We start from the raw sequence: 23,989 nt of genomic DNA, 5'->3' as shown, positions 1-23,989 counted from the left end.
TTCTTTGAAGGCCACACCATCTCCTTCTGTCTCTCCCTGCATGGCTATTGGGTCTAAATATTTCCTCCACAGAGCCCATTCTACTACCGTTCCTATATCACAGGTTTTTCTCATAAATCTCTTGGCCCTTTAATACTAACTCAGCATCTGCAGAATAAGACAGAATGACTAATTTTTTTCTTCTATTATAAAAAGAAGTGGTAAGTGGAGTAAGCAGGGTTAGGTCATTGTTCTAAGGTCCAAATTAAATTTTCTATCATTTTAAAAGGTAAAAATTATGAAAATTGGAAAATTATTTGTTGGCGCTGGATAGATGTCTTGCCTTCAGAGTTAAGAGCACTTGCTTTTCTTCCAGAGGACCTGAGTTATTAAGTTGGGCAGCTCACAACTGCCTGTAACTCCAGCTCACAGTGACCAGGAGCCTTATTCTGGACTCCTAGACCTTCCACACATAGGTGGCCTGTAACTCTAGCTCCCAGGGATCAGGAGCCTTATTCTGGACTACTAGACCTTCCACACATAGGTGGCATCCACACACAGAATCACACATAGATAAACATCTTTAAAAAGGAAAAACAGTATTTGTTATTCTTTGAAACCACCCTTCTTCTTTGCTCACTTAATAAATACATACTTAGTCATCGTGTCTTTATTGCTTATAGATTAAGAAATCCTAAGATAAAACGAATCAGTGCTTTGTAAAAGAAATAGCTTTCACTGAACACAAAAGCAAAAGTTAAAAGTGTATGCTACAAACTTCTGCATTGTCTCCACTCAGGTCAAGAAGACCTCCACTCCAAGCATGTCACATACACACACACACACACACACACACACACACACACACACACACACACACACAAAATGACAAGATTAACTTCTTGTTTACTGGACGACAAGCAGAACATAATGAATAATTAGTGTTTAGACTGTAGTAGCTCATGTTTTAATAAATTTATGGTATGGAAAAACAAAGCTTTTTACTCAAAATAAGTTTTTTTAAGGAAAATACAACAATGATGGCTCCATTTCCATGACTTTACCATCCTAATAGATTCTGAAAATAAGACAATCTTTTCTAAATTTTCATTTATTTATGCTGTACACCAACATACCCTTTATCCCTGCTTTTACAACTGGGAAACAAAAAACCCAAATTAGTTTTTTTTTAAAAAAGCACGATAATTAGAATTCTAAAGAACTTAGGCGAAGGGAGGTATGTGGGAGGTCACACCTGCCACATCTTATTCTTATGGGGAGGAAAGGAGAGAAAATTGTACAAAGCCATGCTGGATTGGAAAAGAAAAAGAGAAGCATTTCCCAAGCAGGTTTTGGAGTATACAGTTCAAACTTAGATTTTTCAGTGTCTTGTGGCGTTTAACCATTATAGGAGACCTCAGTCAATGAAACACAGTGTGATGTGACCAAGATATTCTACTTAGAGAAACAAGTGTATTACACATTTAATTCTTATCTTTGTTGACTGCAATAAAAGAGAAGGCCTGGACATTGTGAGGTTTAATTAGAAAATCAAATCAACAATTTGAAGCTCATTCTTTAAACAAGGGGCTATTGATTAGCTTCACATTAGAGCAACCTGGGGAGCTTCCACAGTCTCTCCACCTAGGTCCACTCAAAATCAATTAAATGAGAATTATTTACATTTTTACCTCTACAGGTGATCCTGGTGTGCTTCCAACACTGATATAGATTTCTTTGGATATTAAAGTTATTTTAAGCTTCAAACTATATTCATGTAAGCTACAAATTAAATACCTGCAGCCCCACAGAAAACCAAATGATCATTAATTTTGTCAAAGAATTTCAAAAAATTACATTTAAAGAATTATAACTAATGTTATATCTAATGGTTAGCTTTCCAGTCCCAGAAGTGGCCATGGAGCCTATTTTAAGCCCTGATATAGAAGAGCATCCTTGTTAAGTCTTTTCCTTCTGGGATGAGAACTGAGCCTTATTGGGGTTGTGGGGGGAGGAGGGTATCCCTTCTCCTATTCCCCTGGCCCAGGATTCTGCTATACTTCCTGAACAGAAGAGGACATCTGGCCATTAGAGAGCAGCAGGCATTAAATAAATAAAGGCTAACTATGTTGTCCATCACCACACAGAAGTGGTCCCATATAGGCGGAATTTTTCTGTGTCCTGGCAGTCGCTCCCAATAACCACACAGAGACTTATTATTAATTATAAATTATTGGGTGATAGCTTAGGCTTGTCTCCAACCAGCTCTTACAACTTAAATTAACACATTACTATTAATCTACGTGCTGCCCTGAAGCTTGTTTAACTCATCTATGAATTCCCCATGATGCTTCTTTCACTTCTGGCTCAAGACTCCTCAGATTCTGCCCTTCTTCTTCCCAGCATTCTCTCTGCCCTGAAAATCCACAGCATCTCATTTCCTGTTGAATTAAAAGCAAAACCGCTTCTCCAAAGTAATGTATTTTTTATTTTTTTTTAAAGTTAAGATAGGGGCGCAGACGCAAGCGGTGGAGACCGGCGCGCCACGCCGAGAGCAGATCGCCCCACTACAATTAAATCAAGTAGGTTTTTTGGGGCCTGGCCTGGAGTGTGGTAGGCCTTTTATTGGCGAGGTCCACTGGTGAACGGGGAGCCTGGTCCTGTCCCTGAAAACCCTCCTGAGTGGGGAGAGTGCTCTTGGCCCATGGCGGGACACAGGAAATGGAGCGGGAGCATTCCTCAACCCCCTTGACACCCCCCCCCCCCCCCCCCCCCCCCCCCCCCCCCCCCCCCGCCCCCGGTCTGCGAGGGCTGGTCCCCTCTGCTGGGGCTGCTCCTCCTCTGCTGCGACCTCTCTCTCCCTGGCCCATCCCAGCTTGCGCCCAGGGGCCTCCTTCACTCTCCCTCCCTTCTGCAGGGCTGCGGGATTGCCCAGTTTAGCCTGTTCGGATGCTGGGTCGGGAGCTCAGAGCAGAGGGCAGCGGGAGCTTCTCTGTTTTGGTGGCTGGCCTGCAGAGAGGTAGGCCTTTTGTTGGCGAGGTCCCTGGCAAACAGGTAGCCTGGTCCTGTTCCTGAAGACCCTTCTGAGTGGTGAAAGGGATCTTGGCCCAAGGCAGGAGCCAGGAAACGGAGAGAGGGCATTTTGTAAGCAGAGCCCCTGGCCAGCAGGGAAACCTGATCCGGTTTTAAAAGACCCATTAAATAGCATTGATAGGAGGAGATGGGCAGGCACCAAGGCAAGAATTCACCCAACAATCTGAAAAACAACATGAAAACACCAGAACCCAATGATCTTACAACAGAAGGACTTGAACACCCTAACACAGAAGAAGTGGAAAAATTGACTTTATGAAAGCAATAGAGTCCCTTAAACAAGATGTAAAAAACGCCCTTATAGAAATGGATGAGAAGTATAACAAAAAGTTTGAAGAAATGAGTAAATATGTACACGATACCCTGGGAAACCAAGAAAAAACGATCAAACAGGTAATGGAAACAATTCAAGAATTGAAAACTGAAATGAAAGCAAGGAAGAAAACACAAACTGAGGACCAGCTGGATATGGTAAATCTAGGTCAACGAGCAGAGTCTACAGAAACAAGCATAATCAATAGAATACAAGAGATAGAAGAAAGTATCTCAGATTCTGAGGACACCATAGAGAAAATAAACACACTGATCAAAGAAAACAGCAAAGCCAACAAATTCTCATCACAAAACATTCAGGAAATATGGGACATAATAAAAAGACCAAACCTAAGAATAATAGGAATAGAAGAAGGAGAAGAGTCACAGCTCAAAGGCCCAGAAAATATTTTTAACAAAATTGTGGAAGAAAACTTTCCCAACATAAAGAAAGATATTCCTTTGAATGTTCAAGAAGCATACAGAACACTAAACAGACTGGATCAAAAAAAAATCCCCTCGCCATATAATAATCAAAACACAAAATATACAGGTTAAAGAAAGAATATTAAGAGCTGCAAAGGAAAAAGGCCAAGTAACTTATAAAGGTAAACCTAACAGACTTACACCTGACTTCTCTATGGAAATCATAAAAGCCAGAAGGTCCTGGAGAGAGGTACTGCAGAAACTAAGAGACCATGGATGCAAACCCAAACTACTATACCCAGCCAAGCTATTGTTCACAATCAATGGAGAAAACAAGACATTCCAGGATAAGAACAAATTTAAACAATACGTAGCCACAAATCCAGCCCTACAGAAAGTAAAAGAAGGAAAATCACAACCCAAAGAATCCAACATTGCCAACACTGCCTACAATAACTCAGGCAACTAGCGACCCTTCACCAGCACAACTCAAAGAAGGGAGACACACAAACTCTACTACCAAAAACAATAAGAATAACCGGAGTAAACAACCACTGGTCATTAATATCACTTAATATTAATGGTCTCAATTCACCTATAAAAGGGCACAGGCTAAGAGATTGGATATGAAAACATGATCCAACATTCTGCTGTTTGCAATAAACACATCTCAACCACAAAGACAGGCATCTACTCAGAGTAAAAGGTTGGGAAAAGGTGTTTCAAGCAAATGGTCCCAAGAGAAAAGCAGGTGTGGCCATACTAATTTCTAACAAAACTGACTTCAAACTAAAATAAATCAGAAGAGAACAAGATGGACACTTTATACACATAACAGGAACAATTCATCAGGATGAAGTCTAAATCCTGAATATCTATGCCCCTAATATAAAAGCACCCACTTATGTAAAAGAAATATTACTAGAACTCAAGACAAACCACACACACTAGTAGTAGGAGACTTCAACACACCTCTCTCTCCAATGGACAGGTCAATCAGACAGAAACCTAATAGAGAATTAAGAGAATTATTGGAGGTAATGAAGCAAATGGACTTAACAGACATCTATAGAACACTCTACCCAAATAGGAAAGAATATACCTTCTTCTCTGCAGCTTATGGAACCTTCTCGAAAATTGACCACATACTCGGAAACAAAGGAAACCTCCACAGATACAAAAAAATATCAGTGTCCACCTGTGTCTTATCTGATCACCACGGATTAAAGTTAGAAGGCAACAAAAATGCTACCCCCAGAAAGCCGACAAACTCATGGAAACTGAACAGTCAACTACTGAACCACACCTGGGTCAAGGAAGAAATTAAGAAAGAAATTAAAGTCTTCCTTGAATTTAATGAAAATAAAGAGACAACATACTCAAACCTATGGGACACGATGAAAGCAGTGCTAAGAGGAAAGTTCATAGCACTAAGTGCCCACTTAAAACAGAGAAAGCATACATCGGAGACTTAACAGCACACCTGAAAGCTCTAGAAAAAAAAAAGAAGCAGACGCACCCAGGAGGAGTAGAAGACTGGAAATAATCAAACTGAGGGCGGAAATCAACAAAATAGAAACACAGAAAACAATCCAAAGAATCAATGAAACAAAAAGTTGGTTCTTGGAGAATATCAACAAGATTGACAAACCCCTATCCAAACTAATTAAACGACAGAGAGAGAATACGCAAATAAATAAGATCAGAAATGAAAAGGGGGATATAACCACAGACACAGAGGAAATTCAGAGAATCATTAGATCTTACTATAAAAGCCTGTATGCCATAAAACGGGAAAATGCAAAAAAAAATGGACATTTTTTTAGATAAGTCCATATACCAAAGCTAAACCAAGACCAGGTGAATGATCTAAATAGACCTGTTAGTCGCGAAGAACTAGAAACTGTTATCAAAAATCTCCCTTACAAAAAAAGCCCAGGACCAGATGGTTTCAATGCAGAATTCTACCAGAATTTCCAAGAAGAGCTAATACCTATACTCCTTAATGTATTTCGCAATATAGAAACAGAAGAGTCATTGTCAAATTTCTTTTATGAAGCTAGTTACTCTGATACCAAAACCACACAAAGACCCAACCAAGAAAGAGAATTACAGGCCTATCTCACTCATGAACATCGGCACAAAAATTCTCAATAAAATACTGGCAAACCGAATCCAAGAACACACTAGAAAAATTATCCATTATGATCAAATAGGCTTCATCCCAGAGATGCAGGGCTGGTTCAACATACGCAAATCTATCAATGTAATCCACCATATAAATAAACTGAAAGAAAAAAAACCATATGATCATTTCATTAGATGCTGAAAAAGCATTCGACAAAATTCAACACCCCTTTATGATAAAGGTCTTGGAGAGATTAGGGATACAAGGGTCATACCTAAATATAATAAAAGCTATTTACAGCAAGCCGACAGCTAACATTAAATTAAACGGAGAAAAACTCAAAGCTATCCCACTAAAATCAGGAACGCGACAAGGATGTCCACTCTCTCCATACCTCTTCAATATAGTGCTTGAAGTTCTAGCAATAGCAATAAGACAACATAAGGGGATCAAGAGGATTAGTATTGGAAAGGAAGAAGTTAAGCTTTCGTTATTTGCCGATGATATGATAGTATACATAAGCTACCCCAAAAACTCTACCAAAGAACTCCTACAGCTGATAAACACCTTTAGTAATGTGGCAGGATACAAGATCAACTCCAAAAAATCAGTTGCCTTTCCTATACACTAAAGATAAGGAAGCAGAGAGGGAAATCAGAGAAGCATCACCTTTCACGATAGCCACAAATAGCATAAAATATCTTGGGGTGACTCTGACCAAGGAAGTGAAAAATCTATACGACAAGAACTTTAAGTCTTTGAAGAAAGAAATTGAAGAGGATACCAGAAAATGGAAGGATCTCCCTTGCTCTTGCATTGGGAGGATCAACATAGTAAAAATGGCAATTCTACCAAAGGCAATTTATAGATTCAATGCAATCCCCATCAAGGTCCCATCAAAATTCTTCACAGATCTTGAGAGGACAATAATCAACTTTATACGGAAAAACAAAAAACCCAGGATAGCCAAAACAATCTTATACAATAAAGGATTGTCTGGAGGCATTACCATCCCTAACTTCAAACTCTATTACAGAGCTACAGTATTGAAAACAGCTTGGTATTGGAATAAAAACAGAGAAGTCGACCAATGGAATCGAATAGAAGACCCTGACTTTAACCCACAAACCTATGAACACCTGATTTTCGATAAAGGAGCTAAAAGTATACAATGGATAAAAGAGAGCATCTTCAACAAATTGTGCTGGCAAAACTGGATGTCAATCTGTAGAAGAATGAAAATAGATCCATATCTATCCATGCACAAAACTCAAGTCCAAATGGATTAAAGACCTCAATATCAGTCCGAACACACTGAACCTGATCGAAGAGAAAGTGGGAAGTACTCTACAGCACATGGGCACAGGAGACCACTTCCTACGTATAATCCCAGCAGCACAGACACTAAGGGCATCATTGAATAAATGGGACCTCCTGAGACTGAGAAGCTTCTGTAAAGCAAAGGACACTGTCACCAAGACAAAAAGGCAATCCACTGACTGGGAGAAGATCTTCACCAACCCTGCAACTGACAAAGGTCTGATCTCCAAAATATATAAAGAAATCAAGAAACTAGACCGTAAAAGGCTAAACAACCCAATTATAAAATGGGGCACTGAGCTGAACAGAGAATTCTCAACAGAAGAACTTCAAATGGCCAAAAGACACTTAAGGTCATGCTCAACTTCCTTAGCGATCAGGGAAATGCAAATCAAGACAACTTTAAGATACCATCTTACACCTGTCAGAATGGCTAAAATAAAAAACACCAATGATAGCCTTTGCTGGAGAGGTTATGGAGAAAGGGGTACACTCATCCATTGCTGGTAGGAATGCAAACTTGTGCAATCACTTTGGAAATCAGTGTGGCAGTTTCTCAGGAAATTTGGGATCAATCTACCCCTGGACCCAGCAATACCACTCTTGGAAATATACCCAAGAGATGCCCTATCATACAACAAAAGTATATGCTCAACTATGTTCATATCAGCATTTTTTTGTAATAGCCAGAAATTGGAAACAACCTAGATGCCCTTCAATGGAAGAATGGATGAAGAAAGTATGGAATATATATATATTAGAGTACTACTCAGCAGTAAAAAAACAATGACTTCTTGAATTTTGCATGCAAATGGACAGAAATAGAAAACACTATCCTGAGTGAGGTAAGCCAGACCCAAAAAGAGGAACATGGGATGTATTCACTCATATTTGGTTTCTAGCCATAAATAAAGGACATTGAGTCTATAATTAGTGATCCTAGAGAAGCTAAATAAGAAGGTGAACCCAAAGAAAAACATATAGGCATCCTCCTGAATATTATCCTTCACCAGGCGATGAAAGAAGACAGAGACAGAGCACCGGACATAAATCTCAAGGTCCAAATCAGGAGCAGAAGGAGAGAGAGCACAAGCAAGGAACTCAGGACCGCGAGGGGTACACCCACACACTGAGACAATGGGGATGTTCTATTGGGAACTCACCAAGGCCAGCTGGTCTGGGTCTGAAAAAGCCTGGGATAAAACCGGACTCGCTGAACATTGCGGACAATGAGGACTACTGAGAACTCAAGAACAATGGCAATGGGTTTTTGATCCTACTGCACATACTGGCTTTGTGGGAGCCTAGGCAGTTTGGATGCTCACCTTACTAGACCTGGATGGAGGTGGGTGGTCCTTGGACTTCCCACAGGGCAGGGAACCCTGATTGCTCTTTGGGCTGTCAAGGGAGGGGGACTTGGTTGGGGGAGGGGGAGGGAAATGGGAGGCGGTGGCGGGGAGGAGGCAGAAATCTTTAATAAATAAATTAATTAATTATTTAAAAAAATAAAGTTAAGATAGCCCTAAAGGATCTAACTTGGTTTAATTTAGTGAACTAGTTCACAATCCCAAGTTTTTCAGACTTGTCATTTGCCCACCAGCATTCAAAACATTTCAAACCAACACAATAAGACAGGATCCAGGCTCTGTATTTCCCATCTTACATTTCTTTTAATATTACTTTTACTCTCTCTTTAAAGACTATTGTTATTTTTAAACTATTTAGTTCTTACTATGACGCCTATACCCATTTTCTTTTCTTTCTTACAACTACACCATTGTTAAATACATTGGTATCCTATTTAGAGCTTTTTCCTATCTGAATCTGACTTTACTGCATATCTTTATCCTTTTCTGACCACGTGAGCCTTTAAACTGCTAAAAAGTGTGGCTAGAGCCAGGCGGTAGTGGCGCACGCCTTTAATCCCAGCACTCGGAAGGCAGAAGCAGGTGGATCTCTATGAGTTCGAGGCCAGCCTGGTCTAAAAGAGCTAGTTCCAGGATAGGCTTCAAGGCTACAGAGAAACCCTGTCTGGAAAAAATAATCCACTACATGCCTTGGTCTGTGAGAGACGATGAGCTCTATGCCCTACAGGCCTCTTTGAGAGTTGCATTGATTAACCAGGAATTGCATTCAATCTCCAGGTTCTGGGATGCCAGTTTCCTTGCTAAGGAAAGCATTCTTACTTAGTTTTCTGGAGTTTTGTTGTTTTAGCTTTCTCATGCCCTATGTGGAAATTCAGGCCCCACATTGGAAGACCATTTGTAGGAATTTGTTTCTTTTTCTGTCCTGTCATACAATTCCCAGACTTAATATTAATTATAAATTAATAATTTATAATTATAATTTATAATTATAAATGCTCAGCCAATAGCTTAGACTTATCACCAGCCAGCTCTTACAACTTAAATTAACCTATTCATTAATCTATTAAACTATGTGATGCCCTGAGGCTCATTTACCTCATCTATGAACTTGCTACATTGTTTCTTCTGTCTGGTTTGTGACTCCCCATGACTCTGTCCTCCTCCCCACTGTTCTCTCTGTACCCCAACATAACAGAAGGATTATTCCATAGCAGACTAGGATACCAGTGCTCTGAACTCTAATGGCTATAGTAATGACCTACATTTGGGACAGAAACTCATCTAACCACATGTAACAGGAGGAGCAGGCTGCTTGTCATCCCGACCTCCCGGCTAGCTTACACCTGAAATAATCACAGGAAAACTGTATTCATTTAAACATTGCCTGGCCCATTAGTTCTAACTTCTTATTGGCTAATTCTTACATCTTAATTTAATCCATTTCTATAAATCTGTGTGTCACCATGTGACTGTGGCTTACCGGAAAGATTCTAACCAGCATCTGTCAGGCGGGAGGTCCATGGCATCTGCCACTCTGCCCTTCTTCCCAGCATTCAGTTCTGTCTATTCCGCCTACCTAAGTTCTGTCCTAGCAACCAGGCCAAGGGAGTTTCTTTATTCATTATCCAATGACAGCAACACACAAACAGAAGGAACTCCTACACCAACCACATATGAAACTTTTATAATCTTTTATAGCATCAAAGATGTCTATAAATATGAAGATCTACATTGAAATTGTTAGATGAAGAATAGATAGTTACTGGGTGAGAAACAAAATCAGAGAATGTAATTCTTTTGTATTATTCTGTAAAAATGAAAAACTTTCTTACTCCAAACAAACAAAACTCCTATATTAATCCACATTGGCAGCTTAAGAGAGTTGATTTAAAATGCATCACTACTCATAATTGGGCTTTGGTATATAACAAGTTTTTATTCTCCTTGAGGAACAGGCAAAGGAGTTAAGTGTGTACGTGTAAGCAGTTTCTTAGATGTGTCATCCAAAAGGTGGGGTGCTTGTCTCAGGAATTGAAGACAGATGTTCCCAGACTGTCTGGTGGAATGTGTCCTGTAACTCCTTTTCTGTCACAGCTTTCTGAGCATCCAGATCCTCACTGCAGTGTCTGCTCAGGAGACAGTGCCGACCAGGCTCCTGCAGGCCTTGAGTTCTTGTTTTTCTCCTTTATTCAACATTTATCAAAAAACTAATGGAAGCTGGTTGTGGTGGCATACACCTTTAAAACAGCATTCAGGAGGAAGCAGAGGCAGGTGTATCTCTGTGAGTTCTAGGCCATCCTGGTCTGCAAAGTGAGTTCTAGGATGGCAAGGGCTGTTACACTCTGTCTCACCCCCCCAAAAGAAAGTAATAATAAACAGAGTCTAGTTAATTAAAGCAGTTCAGAGGCAGCTACATTGGATTTGGAATTCAGCTATTGGAACCGAAACCAGTGTATTCCCTTTCTTCACTAAATGACAAAAGGTCACCTTCAAAATTACTTTTTCTTTTTAAAGTTAGCATAAAAAGCAATTGTTTTCATTGTGAAATTTTATACATAAGTTTGTGTATATATAGCTTTTATTTACCTTTCAATGTTTTCTGCATAGCACCTCTCCTCTTTCTTGTTGTGAAAAAATCTTTTTGTACACTGTGAATATGTATCACTTCGATTGGTTTAATAAAAAGGCGAATGGCCAACAGCTAGGCAGGATTTTCAGGGCAGAGGGAATGCTGGGAAGAAAAAGGTGGAGTCACAAGGAGATGCAGGGATGCAGAGCAAGCAGCATGGGCTTTACAAAATAAAGGTAGCGGAGCCATGTAAAAGAATGTAGATTAGCTGGGCGGTGGTGGCGCACGCCTTTAATCCCAGCACTTGGGAGGCAGAGGCAGGCGGATCTCTGTGAGTTCGAGACCAGCCTGGTCTACAGAGCTAGTTCCAGGACAGGCTCCAAAGCCACAGAGAAACCCTGTCTCGAAAAACCAAAAAAAAAAAAAAAAAAGAATGTAGATTAAAAGATACGGGTTAATTTAAGTTATAAGAACTAGTTAGAAACAAGCCTAAGATACTGACCAAGATTTCATAATTAATAAAACTCCACGTCATTTGGGAGCTAGCTGGTGGGACAGAAAAATCCGCCTTCTGGTTGCCTTCCTCTCAAATATTACTCTGCTTTCCTGTCACAAGTCTCCCATCATTTCCTTTCGTTCCCATCTCCCTTCAAAGCCCTGCACGCCCCAGTCTCCGTTCTACTCTCATGCCCTGCACACACTTGGAGGTGGATGAACTTGTCACAACAAAGGCAGACAAGTATTTGTGAAATCTGTGTGCTGAGCAGTGGGATGGGGACCTGAGATGTAAGTATGGATTCTAGCCCAGAGAACTGCCTTAGCTTATGTATTGTGCTTCTCAAGCTGAATGTCTCAAAGGGCAAGTTACTGAGTGAGTTGGAATGTCAGGAATTCTTAAGGTCAGTGTCTTAGTCACCATTGTATTGCTGTGAAAAGATACCATGACCATGATAACTTATAAAGGAAAGCATTTAATTGGGGGCTTGCTTACAAAATGAGTAACAAAAAAGGAGATGGAAAAGTTAGTTGTAATTCAGAAAGCAAGCAGGCTGAGTGAGGGTTGGTGAGCAACTGTCTTGGGGGAGAAACTTCTGGGATATTCATAAGTGCAAGTTTTTGCCTCCCATCTTAACATGCCTTTAGGTTGATCATATTTTGTGACATTTCCGGAACAGATAGCTTTCTGAGGTGCATTCCCTGCCCAGAAGTTTGACAGGCCCATTTGGATTAACTGTGGAGGGGCTAATACATTTTCCTAATTTTATCTTTGCATCAGTTTAGAATATGTCTCCACCCAGTACCAGAGTTATGCCTCAGGTCCCTGAGTCAGAAAATCTTCAACTCAACATTTTTGTTAATTAAAGTAAAAAAAATTAATAAATTAGCCACACTTTACCAGGACATTTATTGCCTTTCCTCGATGGGCCACAATAAAGCCCTGCTACTCCATCCCTTTCATGTAGCATTTAAGAAATTTTCATAAGCCTCTTTTAACAGTATAATACGGTATTTTAAATATTGAGGGGCCGTTGTGATTCATCCTTCCTCCTTTTTGCAGGTTAATTCTAAGAAGGATCAACTATGGTGTATTCCACCTTCTTAAAATAGCTGTGTTATTAGAGACACAGGAGGCAGGGTCCACAGGGGATTATGGTCTCCAAGCTTGTTTTTGAGCTATCAAACAAAAGGACAAGCGTTCTTACAACAAACAAAGATGCAGAAGAAAGGAAAGCAGAGGCCCGAACCAGGTAACTATAAGCCAAGGATAGCCCGGGCCACCAGATGCTGCAGATACATGGGACGTTCGTTCATTCCTTAGGGCTCCAAAGGGGGTCCCGCCCGACCAACGCCTGTATTTCAAAGCCGTTAGGCAATACGGTTCTCTTGTTCAGCATGATCAAATCTGTTCGGTTTTCTTTTAACGTGTATGAGTTTTTGCCTCCATGTCCAAGTATACCAAGTGCGTGCGGTGTCACAGGAGGCCAGAAGGGGTCGTGAGATCCCTTGGAACCGAATTTACAGAGACCCGCCATGCAGGTGCTGGGACTCGAACCCAGGTCCTCTCCAAGAGGAGAAAATACTGAGTCTCTCTTCAGCCTCACGATTTTTGCTTTCTCGGTAGAATTGAACAATAGCATAAATACATATCCTAAGGGGGAAAAAAAGAAAGTGTGGGAGAAAGGCTCGCCGTTTGAAACTCCAAACCCCTACGGAAAGCTTTGCACGATCACTTAGGTTGACTGCCGAGGGACTGACTAGTTTGCCCAGAGATTCAGAGAGTGGGGAATACGGGAAAGATGGGGGTTGTTAACAGGATCACACCAGAACCGACTCCGGGAGAGCTTTCATCCCTCAGGAGGAAAAAGAGACGCAGACCTACACACTCCAACACACGAGCTACGCCAACCTATCCCGGGCGGCAGAGTTAACGGGGCGACCCTCGCGAGAGCCTGAGGCTTTCCCAGAATCCGCAGGCTCAAACGTCACTTTCCCGCGCCAAGGACTTGTCTTCCCCCGGACGGATCCCTTCAAGGGCCAAACCTCGCGCAGTCCGGCACAGGAGGTGTGGCGAGGGTGGACCAATAGAAACTACGAATTTCGTGTTTTCTCTTACGTTCCGTCCATTGACCCCAAGCACCGAGGCGGAAGAACACAGTCAGAGGACCCGGGGCGGGGCAAAACGCGGAAGCGGAAGCAGCGGAAACTGGCTGACTGCGAGCTTCTGCCCCACGTGTACGGTGAGTGCTGCGGGATGAGTGTTGCAGGCGGTGCGGTGCAAGCTCCCGCCAGCCGCTCTGGAGCGGCGAGAGTTTGCGGGGTCGCGGGCGAGTTCAAATCCGCCACCACGGCGGCGTCCCCGCTGGTTTTTATGGCTCGGATTTGGGGTATTGGCGGGAGCCTGGCGAGGGCAGGGGTTAAACCCTCTCAGTTACGTTGTTTAGCGCAGAACTAGGAAAACGAGCTTCGCTTTCAAACCCCGGCCGCTGCGGGTCACGGTCACCCTGCCCGTCCTGTGACAGACATTGTCCATAGGAGTAGTGCAGGAAAAACCGAAGAAGTGATCCATAAACTGAGACCTAAAGCATGATGAGAGACAAGAGTGTTTTAAGCTAGGGCTATGGGGTAAGTCCCGGAGGTCCGAGTTAGAAGTCCCGCGGACAGGATAAAGGGAAGGGTAGAAGTTTGGAAGTCATGGTGTCGTTTCTGTATTCTCGTGTAATGGGAAGCATTGTTCTTTGTGTTCATAAGCATATACAGTGTTGAAAGGTTCTTAGAAAAAGGCGAGGGGGAGGCTCGTGACAGGCCTTGATTCTCTTAAAAACAAAAAGATACTTAATTTGCAAGTTCGGTAAGGAGATTTTTGTTGGTTTGTATTGAATATTGGTAGTGGAGATAAAGGTATTTAAGGGAATATCAAGATGATTAACACACAAAGAAGTAAATATCAGGGCAATGCTTGGGCTTTCTCTTTGAGCAGTAAAATATATGATGGCCCATTGGCTACGGTGAGAATGGGCAGGGAGAGAAAGAGATGCGCTGCCGTAGAGGTGGTTTGCAGTGGGAATGCAGAGAATTGTGTTTTAAGTGTAAGGTGCCAGTTATGTGCAAAATCAACCAGTGTCCGGGTACACAGGGCTGTAGGTCTAGGAAGGAAAAACCTAATCTGTTTGTCTTTGCATTTGGGTTAGCTAACAATTAATTTGATAGTGAAGAAACTTGGTAAATACTGTTCTGAGTGATCAAGATTGATTAACTTCAGGAGAAAATCGTGACTGCTACATTTCCTATGGTGCTGTGAGAACACAAACACTCCAAGCATAACCTCAGTCTAATGATGAAAATCTTTTTTTTTTGTTTGTTTTGTTTTGTTTTACAAGACAAGGTTTTTCTGTAGCTTTGGAGCTTGTCTTGGAACTTGCTCTGTAGACCAGGCTGGCCTTGAACATGGCCAGTTCCCATTGAGTGCTGGGATTGAAGGCATGCACCATCTCTGTCTGGCCTAATAATAAAAATCTTAAAGGGGACATAACCTGCAAAATACAGAGGAGGCATGATGGCTTGCTTAACTGTATGTTGGAATAGGAAGAGGACATGGATAGGAAAATTGATACCCAAATAAACCTTGTTATACTAGTGTTAATTTTTTTAGTTTCATTACAATGTCATATGTTAACAAGAGGAGATGCTGGATAAATGACCTAAAGGCTCCCTATCTTTTTAACTCTTCTGTAAGACACATTGTTTTAAAATAAAATATGCAGACTTAGTATGTAAATAAAGGTATAGTTAGACACCTACATGTAAGGGCCAGTGGCACAGTTGGTTAGAATGTGGTACCTGCATGAAACCTGCATGCAGAAATGCAAGTGTTTTATCTTGCAGAGTGATAAAGTGACTATGATTTAAAATGCCCATAGGATACTGAGTGGCTCCAGTACTGAATTTAGATATACATCACTATACCCTTTTATGGGGTTCTGGGCATTGAACCAAGGACAGTGTTCCAGTGGGTAGTTCATAGTAGCAAATTAAGAACTTGGAAGTTCCAGGACAGGCTCCAAAGCTACAGAGAAACCCTGTCTCGAAAAACCAAAAAAAAAAAAAAAAAAACAAACACAAAACTTGGAAAATCTTTTCTTACTTGCTGACTATTACTGTTTAATTTACTATTCCTCAAATATTTAACCTTGAACCCTGTTTTTTTTTTCTTCCCAGGACAGTCTAGTGTCCTGAGGAATTAATCATGTTTTGTTTTGATTTTTGAAACAGTATCTTACTGTGTATCCCAGATTGGCCTCCAGTTTATGTTGCCATGGTGGCATTGAACTCACAGTGATCCTTCTGCCTCAGTCTCTTCAAGCTAAAATCGTAGGTGTGTGTGTGTGTGTGTGTGTGTGTGTGTGTGAACATATCTAGCAGGAAATTAATTCGTGAATGGAAGTGTCTAATCTGGAAACACTGTCTAGGAATTCCTGCAGTTGACCCTTATGGTCATTTAGAAGTGGGCGAGCATGTAACTTTTCAGAATGTAGACATGAGCCTGGTGGCGTTTGCCTTTGTATCCACATATGCTCTGCTTGCACAGCTTGTCAGTTGGTGAGGGCTCTTATTTTACATATGCTCAATGAAGGCCACTGAACCCAACAGGTGACAACATTGGGCATGTCCCTCCCAATAAATACTAAATAGTTCCGTGACTTGGAGGTCAGCCAGTCATCCAGCTGCCTGTAAAACAGTTGTCCAGTAGCCTTTGTTTTAGCTTTATTGGATTTTCTCTCATTAAGTTTCAATATGTGCTAAATACACCTTCTTGCTGATTCTTGACCTTGTAAGGTAGATGCCCAAGAAATCAAATGATGATTCATCAGCAAGCCCTCCCATTAAAAGCTTCAGACAGTAGTGTTTATCCTTAAAGTGATCTATAGCCAGTGCTGATGCTTCGGTGTTGCCTCCATGTGTGTCACACACTAGCCAGGGTGTGTACATGTCCTGAGTTCTTGTGTTGGTGTCTTTTCTGCCCTCTCTTTTATTGTCGTAGAATACGTGTGTACTTGGTGGACTTGAGAACCCCCAGGCTATGCTGGATGGTTTATACTGTCTGACCTCAAGGACTATATGCTGCACTGACTGTTTCATGACTGTTGTTGGTTTTGGTTTTCCAGACTTGCTATGATGGAAGTCAAAGAGAAGAAAAAATTCACGGGACAGAGGCCAAAGACAGCACAGGGAAAGAATAGATTTCATAAAAACAGTGGTAAGAGAGCTTGCCTACGTGTGCTGATTACCTTGAAGATGTGATTTGGGGGGGGCAAGGTTTGTAGCTGGTGCCGTCCTCTTCATGGGCTGGGATTGCAGTAAACATGGAAGAAGGAAGTCACCGCTACCGTCCACAAGATAACCTATTTCTTGTGGAACTTCAGCTTTTAAGAAATTGTCGGAATGATTGAGGCATGTTCTATTTGTAAGAGATCCTCCGTGTCAGCAGTGTATGTGGCCTCTCATTTGCTGTGCATGCATTTTACTGCTTGAGGAGCTGGGGCTGGGAGTCCACTCAGCTTTTGCCTTCTGAATTCCAAACGGTAATGTCTCTGTTACTCCATCAGGGGTCAGTGTTGCAGAGTAGAAGAATCCAGGCACATAGAGATAACTGTGTGCTAGGCAGTCTTCCGCTTTCCCTTGTAATGGTCTTAAGGCATATCTATTGTTATTGTCATCCTATTTGTTAGATGTGTATAAGCTTTTAGACTAAAAATTTTAGCCAAATACTTTTATTATAGACTTTAATTTTTTTTTCAAAATTAGACATTTCCAGAAGTACATTTTAGTTCATTTCTATGATATGCTTTCTTAATTTCAGTAACTGTTCATTTTGTTCTTATCTGAACTCTTATTGATCATTGAGATTTTAATACAGATATTGATAATAGGGCTAATAAGACAAAATGGAAAGGTACATAATATTTTGTCTAGCATATGCTTAAAACTGCAGAAATATGCCATGCTAACCATAGTGTTTATTTCTAGAAGGTAAATTATAGCTTATTATTAATTCCTCTACTTTCCAGTGTTTATATGACTAACCTATATAGGTTGGTTTTGTTTTGTTTTGTTTTGGGTAGGGGTTTGAGACACGGTTTCTCTGTGTAGCCCTGGCTGTCCTGGAACTCACTCTGTAGACCAGACTGGCCTCGAACTAACAGAGATTTGCCTGCCTTTGCCTCCTGAGTGCTGGGATTAAAGGTGTGAGTTACCACTCCCCTGCTTAGCCTATTCAGTTTTCTGATCAGAAGAGTTTTCTCTTAATTTTGGTTTGACTATTTAAATACCAATTTATTCAAAAGGGTTGATGTATATTTGAGAGTAAGGCTGTGGAAAAGCCTGTGGTTCTCTGCAGCATACAGTTGAATGGAGCTTTAGGCTCATAATCAGTGAACTAATATGAACCTATTGTCATCACTAGATTCCAGTTCTTCAAAGACCATCCCGAGGAAAGCTGGTAAGGAAGGCGGGCCTAAAGTCACGTCTAAGAACTTTGAGAAAGGCGCCACCAAACCTGGCAAAAAGGGTGTGAAACAGTTCAAGAACAAGCCACAGGGGGGCAAAGGACCAAAGGACAAATTCCAGAAGCCAAATAAATTCAACAAGAAGAGGAAATTCCAGCCAGATGGTAAAAGTGATGGTAAGTCTAGCTCTTAGAGTCTTCGCAGAAGCCTTCCCGGGCCAGTGGGTAGCTGGACCTCGGTGCCCAGGTCCTCTGCTGTGTCAGAGGCTGCCTGTCCTTGTTCCTAGAAAGCAACGTTTTGGAGTGGAAGGAAGGAGGTATGGGGGGGGGCGCTGAAGTACACAACAGCATGTTTCCTGAAATCTCTCATTCTGATGCTGGTGAGCTGGCTCAGCAGTTAGGAGCACCTGTTCTTGCAGAGTACCCGAGTTCGATTCCTAGCACCTTTAGGCGCCTCACAACCCTCCGTAACTCCAGTTCAAGGTGTTGAGTGTCCTCTTCTGACCTCAGGCACCGAGCATACTTGTGGGACACGCACATGCATACAAGCAAAACACGAGTAAAATGAATCCAAAATGTTTTGAACTTTCTCGTGCTTAGAAATCTTTCTTTCTTTCGCCAGGTAATTGGGTAATTAACCTGAATTGTGTCTTTTTCAGGGAACTGAAAACATTCTTTTCTGAATGCCAAGCTGAGTTTCCTTGTTCGCTCATCAGACACTTACCTTTTTTTCTTTTTCTTTTTTTTTTTTTTTAAGACACTGCCTCACTGTGTAGCTCTGGGTGGCCTGGAACTCACCTTGTAGACCAGGCTGGCTTTGAACTCACAGATCCGCCTGCATGCACTGTCATGTCCAGCTAACTTTCATTCATTGTGTTGGGGGATAGATAGTTTTAAAGTCAGTGAGCTAGTCGTAGAAGCTGGCCTTGAGGCACAGTTCTCCAGCTCAGGTGTCACGCATGCTGAATTAAGAGCTCTGTAGACTCGGCTCTCACAGGGCCCAGACCAGGCTAATGATCGACTCGTCTGATGGTTCCCATGCAGTAGTTGTGGATGTGCGGTATCACCTGGTGGATTCCGCCATTTCATTCCTTCAGGACAAATTGCTCCCTGATGAGAATTGTTCCTGGGGTTTCTCTTTGTCATTGACATGAGCTGCCATTCTCTCTCTCACAATATCCACGGACTCACTCCTCACCAGCATATGTCTGTTTGTACATCATGGCCCTGTGGTGCCTTGTCCCTTATTGGTTTCCAGTGAATAGCTCCTTCATACTGACCTACACATCCCATCCTGTCCCGATGTGTTTTCTCCGTTTATTTCCCTACTACAGTGTGTATTCTTACAGTGCCCCCTGACTGTCCGCCGAGATTACTGCCTGGCACATTTTCTATCTAACCTTCCCGTCTGCTCCTTAGTCTTCAGTTTCCTTAAGGTTACTTGCTGTAGGAGGGACAGCATGCTTGAGGTCAGGAAAGGAATGGGAATTTTGTTGTTTCTCAGTGTCTCCAAGACCTTTCCCCATTGCAGTCCCTGCTCTGTTTTGTCTGGGTTTTTTTTCCCTCTTCGTGTTTTTAGTTTTTTCTTCCTTTCCCCAGGCCCAATATTTGTTCCAGGTTTCTCTTTTCCCTCCTTTTGTAGCTTGTCTGGTAGTTTTAATGGGGAATGAAGAGACTAATAATGTTAAATATAGATTCTTGCATTTTAAAGATTAAAACAGAAGGAAAGTGGCAAGAAGAAAATAGTTGGTATTTATACCTCTGTTTCTGTGTGACTCAGTTTACTTTCTTACTGTTTTTTTTTGCAATGAGTGAATTTTATAATCATAGATAGGGAAATATATAGAAATAACTAAATTCCAAAAAATTTGGGGGGAGATATTCATATAAATAATACTCTAGTGAAATATTCATTTCATCTATCTTGTTGGTTTTGTTACTGTTTAATTGATAACATAATTAAATATCAAAGATGCAGAAATAGGTAGATACTCAATGTTTCTGTCATCAATCTGTAGAAGCTTGCTATGTATTGTCATGAGTGAAAGGCACCTGTAGCTTGTCCCTGGATTTGTATCTTATTTCTAGCCCCAGGTGGTCTTGGGTGAATGATTTAATGTGTGGTCCCTAGCATGGAGGGGGTGATCAAAGACTTACCTACCTCACACTCTAAGAATTAAACAGTGCGAAACAGCTCTCAGAAGAGTGGCTTTTTACTTTCGATTCTATTTTATTTTTGATGTCTGTATTGAAGTGCTTGTGTAGAAGGAGCAGCGGGCTGCATTCCCGCCTGGCTCCCGGCCGCCTGGCTAGTTTATGCCTCGAAATAACAACACACAAACTGTATTCTTTTAAACACTGCTTGGCCCATTAGCTCTAGCCTCTTCTTGACTAACTCTCATATTTTGCTTAACCCATTTCTAATAATCTGTGTAGCACCACGAGGTGGTGTCTTACCGGGAAAGATTCAGCATGTCTGACCTGGCAGCTGGCTTCATCTCGCCTGACCTCACTTCCCTTCTTCCCAGCATTCTATTCCGCCTACTCCACCCACCTATGTTCTGACCTATCAGGCCAAGCAGTTTTTTTTATTAATTAACCAATGAAAGCAACAGATAGAATATGGCCTTCTTACATCATGCGTGTGCTCTACCACTGAGCCTCACTTCCAGCTTATATCTTCACCTTGTAGAACAGTGGTGACCGCTCTCTGTACTAAATTCATATTTGTATAGTATTCGGAATGTTAAATGCTTTGAATCTAATTCTAGAATCAGCAGCCAAGAAACCCAAATGGGATGACTTCAAAAAGAAGAAGAAGGAGCTGAAGCAGAGCAGGCAGCTCAGTGATAAGACCAACTATGACATCGTGGTTCGAGCGAAGCACATCTGGGAGAGCTTGAGAAGGTACTGGCGCCTGACAGTGCTGCTATTAGTCTGGCCAAGACTGGGGAAACACTAAGGTTTGCCCTGTAAGCAGGCAGGCGTCCTACACATCAGACAGCACCTGTTTTTTTTAATGCATGCTCAGCCCCTGTCCCGGCAGCAGTGTGGGTGTCTGCTGAGTACAGTAATGTGTGCAATCATTAGGATAGTGTCAGATAGCTTTATGGAAATGACGGGAGTCAAATGGATTTGATAGCTATCCTGAAAGATTTCTCAGAAAATGAAGGACAATCTCTTATCAGCTAGGTTTTGAGATGTTTGCTATCTTGGATTGTTTTATTATTTTTCTTTGCTTCTGAGGTTCTGGCTCTTAAGATTTAGATTGATGCATTAAATTATACCTTGTGAGATGAGTTTCTGCCTGTGAGAAAATTACTTTTGTTTGGCTGCTCCAGAATAATTTTAATGTCAGAGAAACCACCCTGAACTGGTGAACATGTATTGCATGCGATTTGGTTTTCGTGTTTCAAGTAGCTTCGGCTGCGCTTCCTCTGCAGGAAGGACTGTGACAAGGGAAAGAGAGTGAAGCTGATGAGTGACTTGCAGAAGCTGATCCAAGGGAAAATCAAAACTGTGAGTATGCCGTGCTTGCGGTTCCAACTCTTAAAGAAATCCCGGGTTCTCGGCTCTCGGGGAAGCATGTCCTGTGTATTTGGTTATGGGTACCAGCGCAACAGCACTTCAGGACTGGTCTGCCCCACATCTGTGCCTGGCAGCCTTAAAGGCCATGAAAGCACAGTCTGTGTAGTCCTTGTGAGTGGACTTTGAATTAGGACTGGAATTTCAAAGGCGATAGACTTTTCTGTCTCTTGCATTTGTTTCAGCTATGAAATGTGATAGGAAGTGAAGCCGGACAGTACTTCACTACAAAATTAACTTATCTCTGTCTCAAGCAGGCAAGTGCAGTTTAAGCTGAAAAAAGTGTATGTTGTAAGAAATAGTGTAACTAGTAGAAACAAGCTGGTTCAGACAGTCTGAGTCTAGAAAGTCCCAACTGTTTGCCTACAGATTGCCTTTGCACACGACTCAACACGTGTGATCCAGTGCTTCATCCAGTATGGGAATGAAGAGCAGAGGAAGCAGGCTTTTGAAGAATTGCAAGGTATTGTTATATTTTTATAGTTTTTGATAAAGTTGTAAGGCTGAAGGATATTCTGGAGAGTAGTTTCATATTTTCTGCAAGACTGTTTTCGTTGCTCTGTTTCTTTGCCTGGGCCAAGTAGAGTGAGCTGTATTCCAGAATCATGTGTGTGTTTATTTCTTTCCTTTTTTTTTTTTTTCTGGAGAACTGAAGTGAATAAGCCAGGTCATTGGGATGTTTTGTTTTCTCCACCAGGTGACTTGGTTGAACTAAGTAAAGCCAAATATTCCAGGAATATCGTCAAGAAATTTCTCATGTATGGGTAAGTTGGTATAAAGTGTAATTTTTCCCTTGGCTTTTGGTTTTGTGGATTCATTGTTACCCAAATGCTACCTTAAAATCTCTGGTCTTTGTGATCGCCTCCAGACACTTGTGGTCTTTCTAGAGCACCACACCTTAAAATAATAACTGAAACCAACTAAGATCATGGTGCTGCCTTCTCCCATTGTTGAGGTCCTGTTTCATATATTTAAGTTAAAGAACAAAGCATTGGGATAATTAACTTTGATTACTAGTATTCGGGGTAGGAAGTTGAGAGGGACAGGTGAGCAGACTCTGCGGTAGGTCATTGTGTCAGCACGTGTCAAGGATGATTATAATGACATGCTGTTGGTACCTAGCTAGACCAGCCTTTCTGGTGTGAGATGTACCAGATGTGATAGCAGCAAAAAAAATAAGTGACATACAATTGATAACATTTTTTTCCTAACCATTCCTGGCTATTATTAACTTTTCAAATGCTTTAGAATAATTTTTTTTTTTTTTTAAGAAAATAGTTTATTTCTGTTTCCTCCTTGACTGTCCTTTCCTAACTTTCCTTGTGGGCTAGTTTAAGGAACGACCAGGGCACCTACTGTGTGCTGGTCACCATTCTTGATGCATCTTAGTCCGTCCAGTTCTCACAGCAGCTGCGCTCCTATTTTGTGAATGAAGAAGCTGAAGCCCAGAGAAGTTGTAAGACCATAGGCTTGGGGCTGTAGCTTAGTGATAGAGCATTTATTTGCCTTGCATGCATGAAGTCCTCAGTTCAATCCTCAGTGCTGCCCATAATAAATTAAGAAAAAAATCTGCTTGGCTCGTTGAGCTGGTTAGCTGAGCCAGGCTTTCTCACCAAGGATTACAGCCTACTTGTCTTCTAAGCCTTAAAAATTTGCTCACTACCAGCCTCCCCACATAGGAGAACTCCCCTCTAACACCAATACTGATGAGTTGGCCTTTGGAGAAGTAAGCGTGGCTGTATTGTTACCCAGCCTTCTCCTCTCACTTTTTCTGTGTTCCTATTGACTTTAGGAGTAAACCTCAGATAGCAGAGATAATCAGAAGTTTTAAAGGTCACGTGAGGAAGATGCTGCGGCACTCGGAGGCATCGGCCATCGTGGAGTATGCGTACAATGACAAGGCCATTTTGGAACAGAGGAACATGCTGACAGAAGAGCTGTATGGGAACACGTTTCAGCTTTACAAGGTGCCCTTTCTACAAGTTCTTACCCTGTGTGTTTATTTTTCTGTGTGGTCATTAAGTTTCAATGTCCTGTATATAAGATGTGTTTTTACCAAGCTAGTCCTTCAGGAGTGTATTTGTACTTTTGTTCTCTTGGATTATGTCCTTGCAGTAGGGAACAAGTGGTCACTCGGTGCTTTCTCCCTCAGAACGCTGTCTTTAGATCGGTCTGTTTTTATTGCTTCCAGCTGTGTACGCGATGCT

At 41.6% G+C, this 23,989-nt stretch overlaps 1 protein-coding gene across 4 annotated transcripts in view; it reads left to right on the top strand.

Annotated features, from left to right (window-relative positions):
* Positions 1–13,853: 13,853 nt before the first annotated feature.
* Positions 13,854–23,989, top strand: part of Pum3 (pumilio RNA binding family member 3) — a 34,764-nt gene continuing 24,628 nt past the window's right edge. For 2 of the 4 annotated variants that reach the window (XR_012910679.1, XM_075973774.1), the window contains exons 1-8: positions 13,854–13,932; positions 16,858–16,949; positions 18,156–18,374; positions 20,969–21,104; positions 21,641–21,716; positions 22,152–22,245; positions 22,480–22,546; positions 23,575–23,749. Coding sequence is in view for 2 of the 4 variants with exons in the window: in XM_075973774.1 (XP_075829889.1) it covers positions 16,865–16,949; positions 18,156–18,374; positions 20,969–21,104; positions 21,641–21,716; positions 22,152–22,245; positions 22,480–22,546; positions 23,575–23,749 (852 nt within the window). In the remaining 2 variants the exon portion in view is untranslated. Of the gene's footprint in view, positions 13,933–14,184; positions 14,318–16,857; positions 16,950–18,155; positions 18,375–20,968; positions 21,105–21,640; positions 21,717–22,151; positions 22,246–22,479; positions 22,547–23,574; positions 23,750–23,989 lie in introns of those variants that run through there. The other 2 variants (XR_012910678.1, XM_075973773.1) reach the window with 1 other exon arrangement.

This window comes from Microtus pennsylvanicus, chromosome 5 (genome assembly GCF_037038515.1).
Source record: "Microtus pennsylvanicus isolate mMicPen1 chromosome 5, mMicPen1.hap1, whole genome shotgun sequence".
NCBI classification, from domain to species: Eukaryota; Metazoa; Chordata; class Mammalia; order Rodentia; family Cricetidae; genus Microtus; species Microtus pennsylvanicus.
The sequence above is the reverse complement of the archived record's forward strand: the minus strand, read 5'-3'. Positions and strand labels throughout refer to the sequence as shown.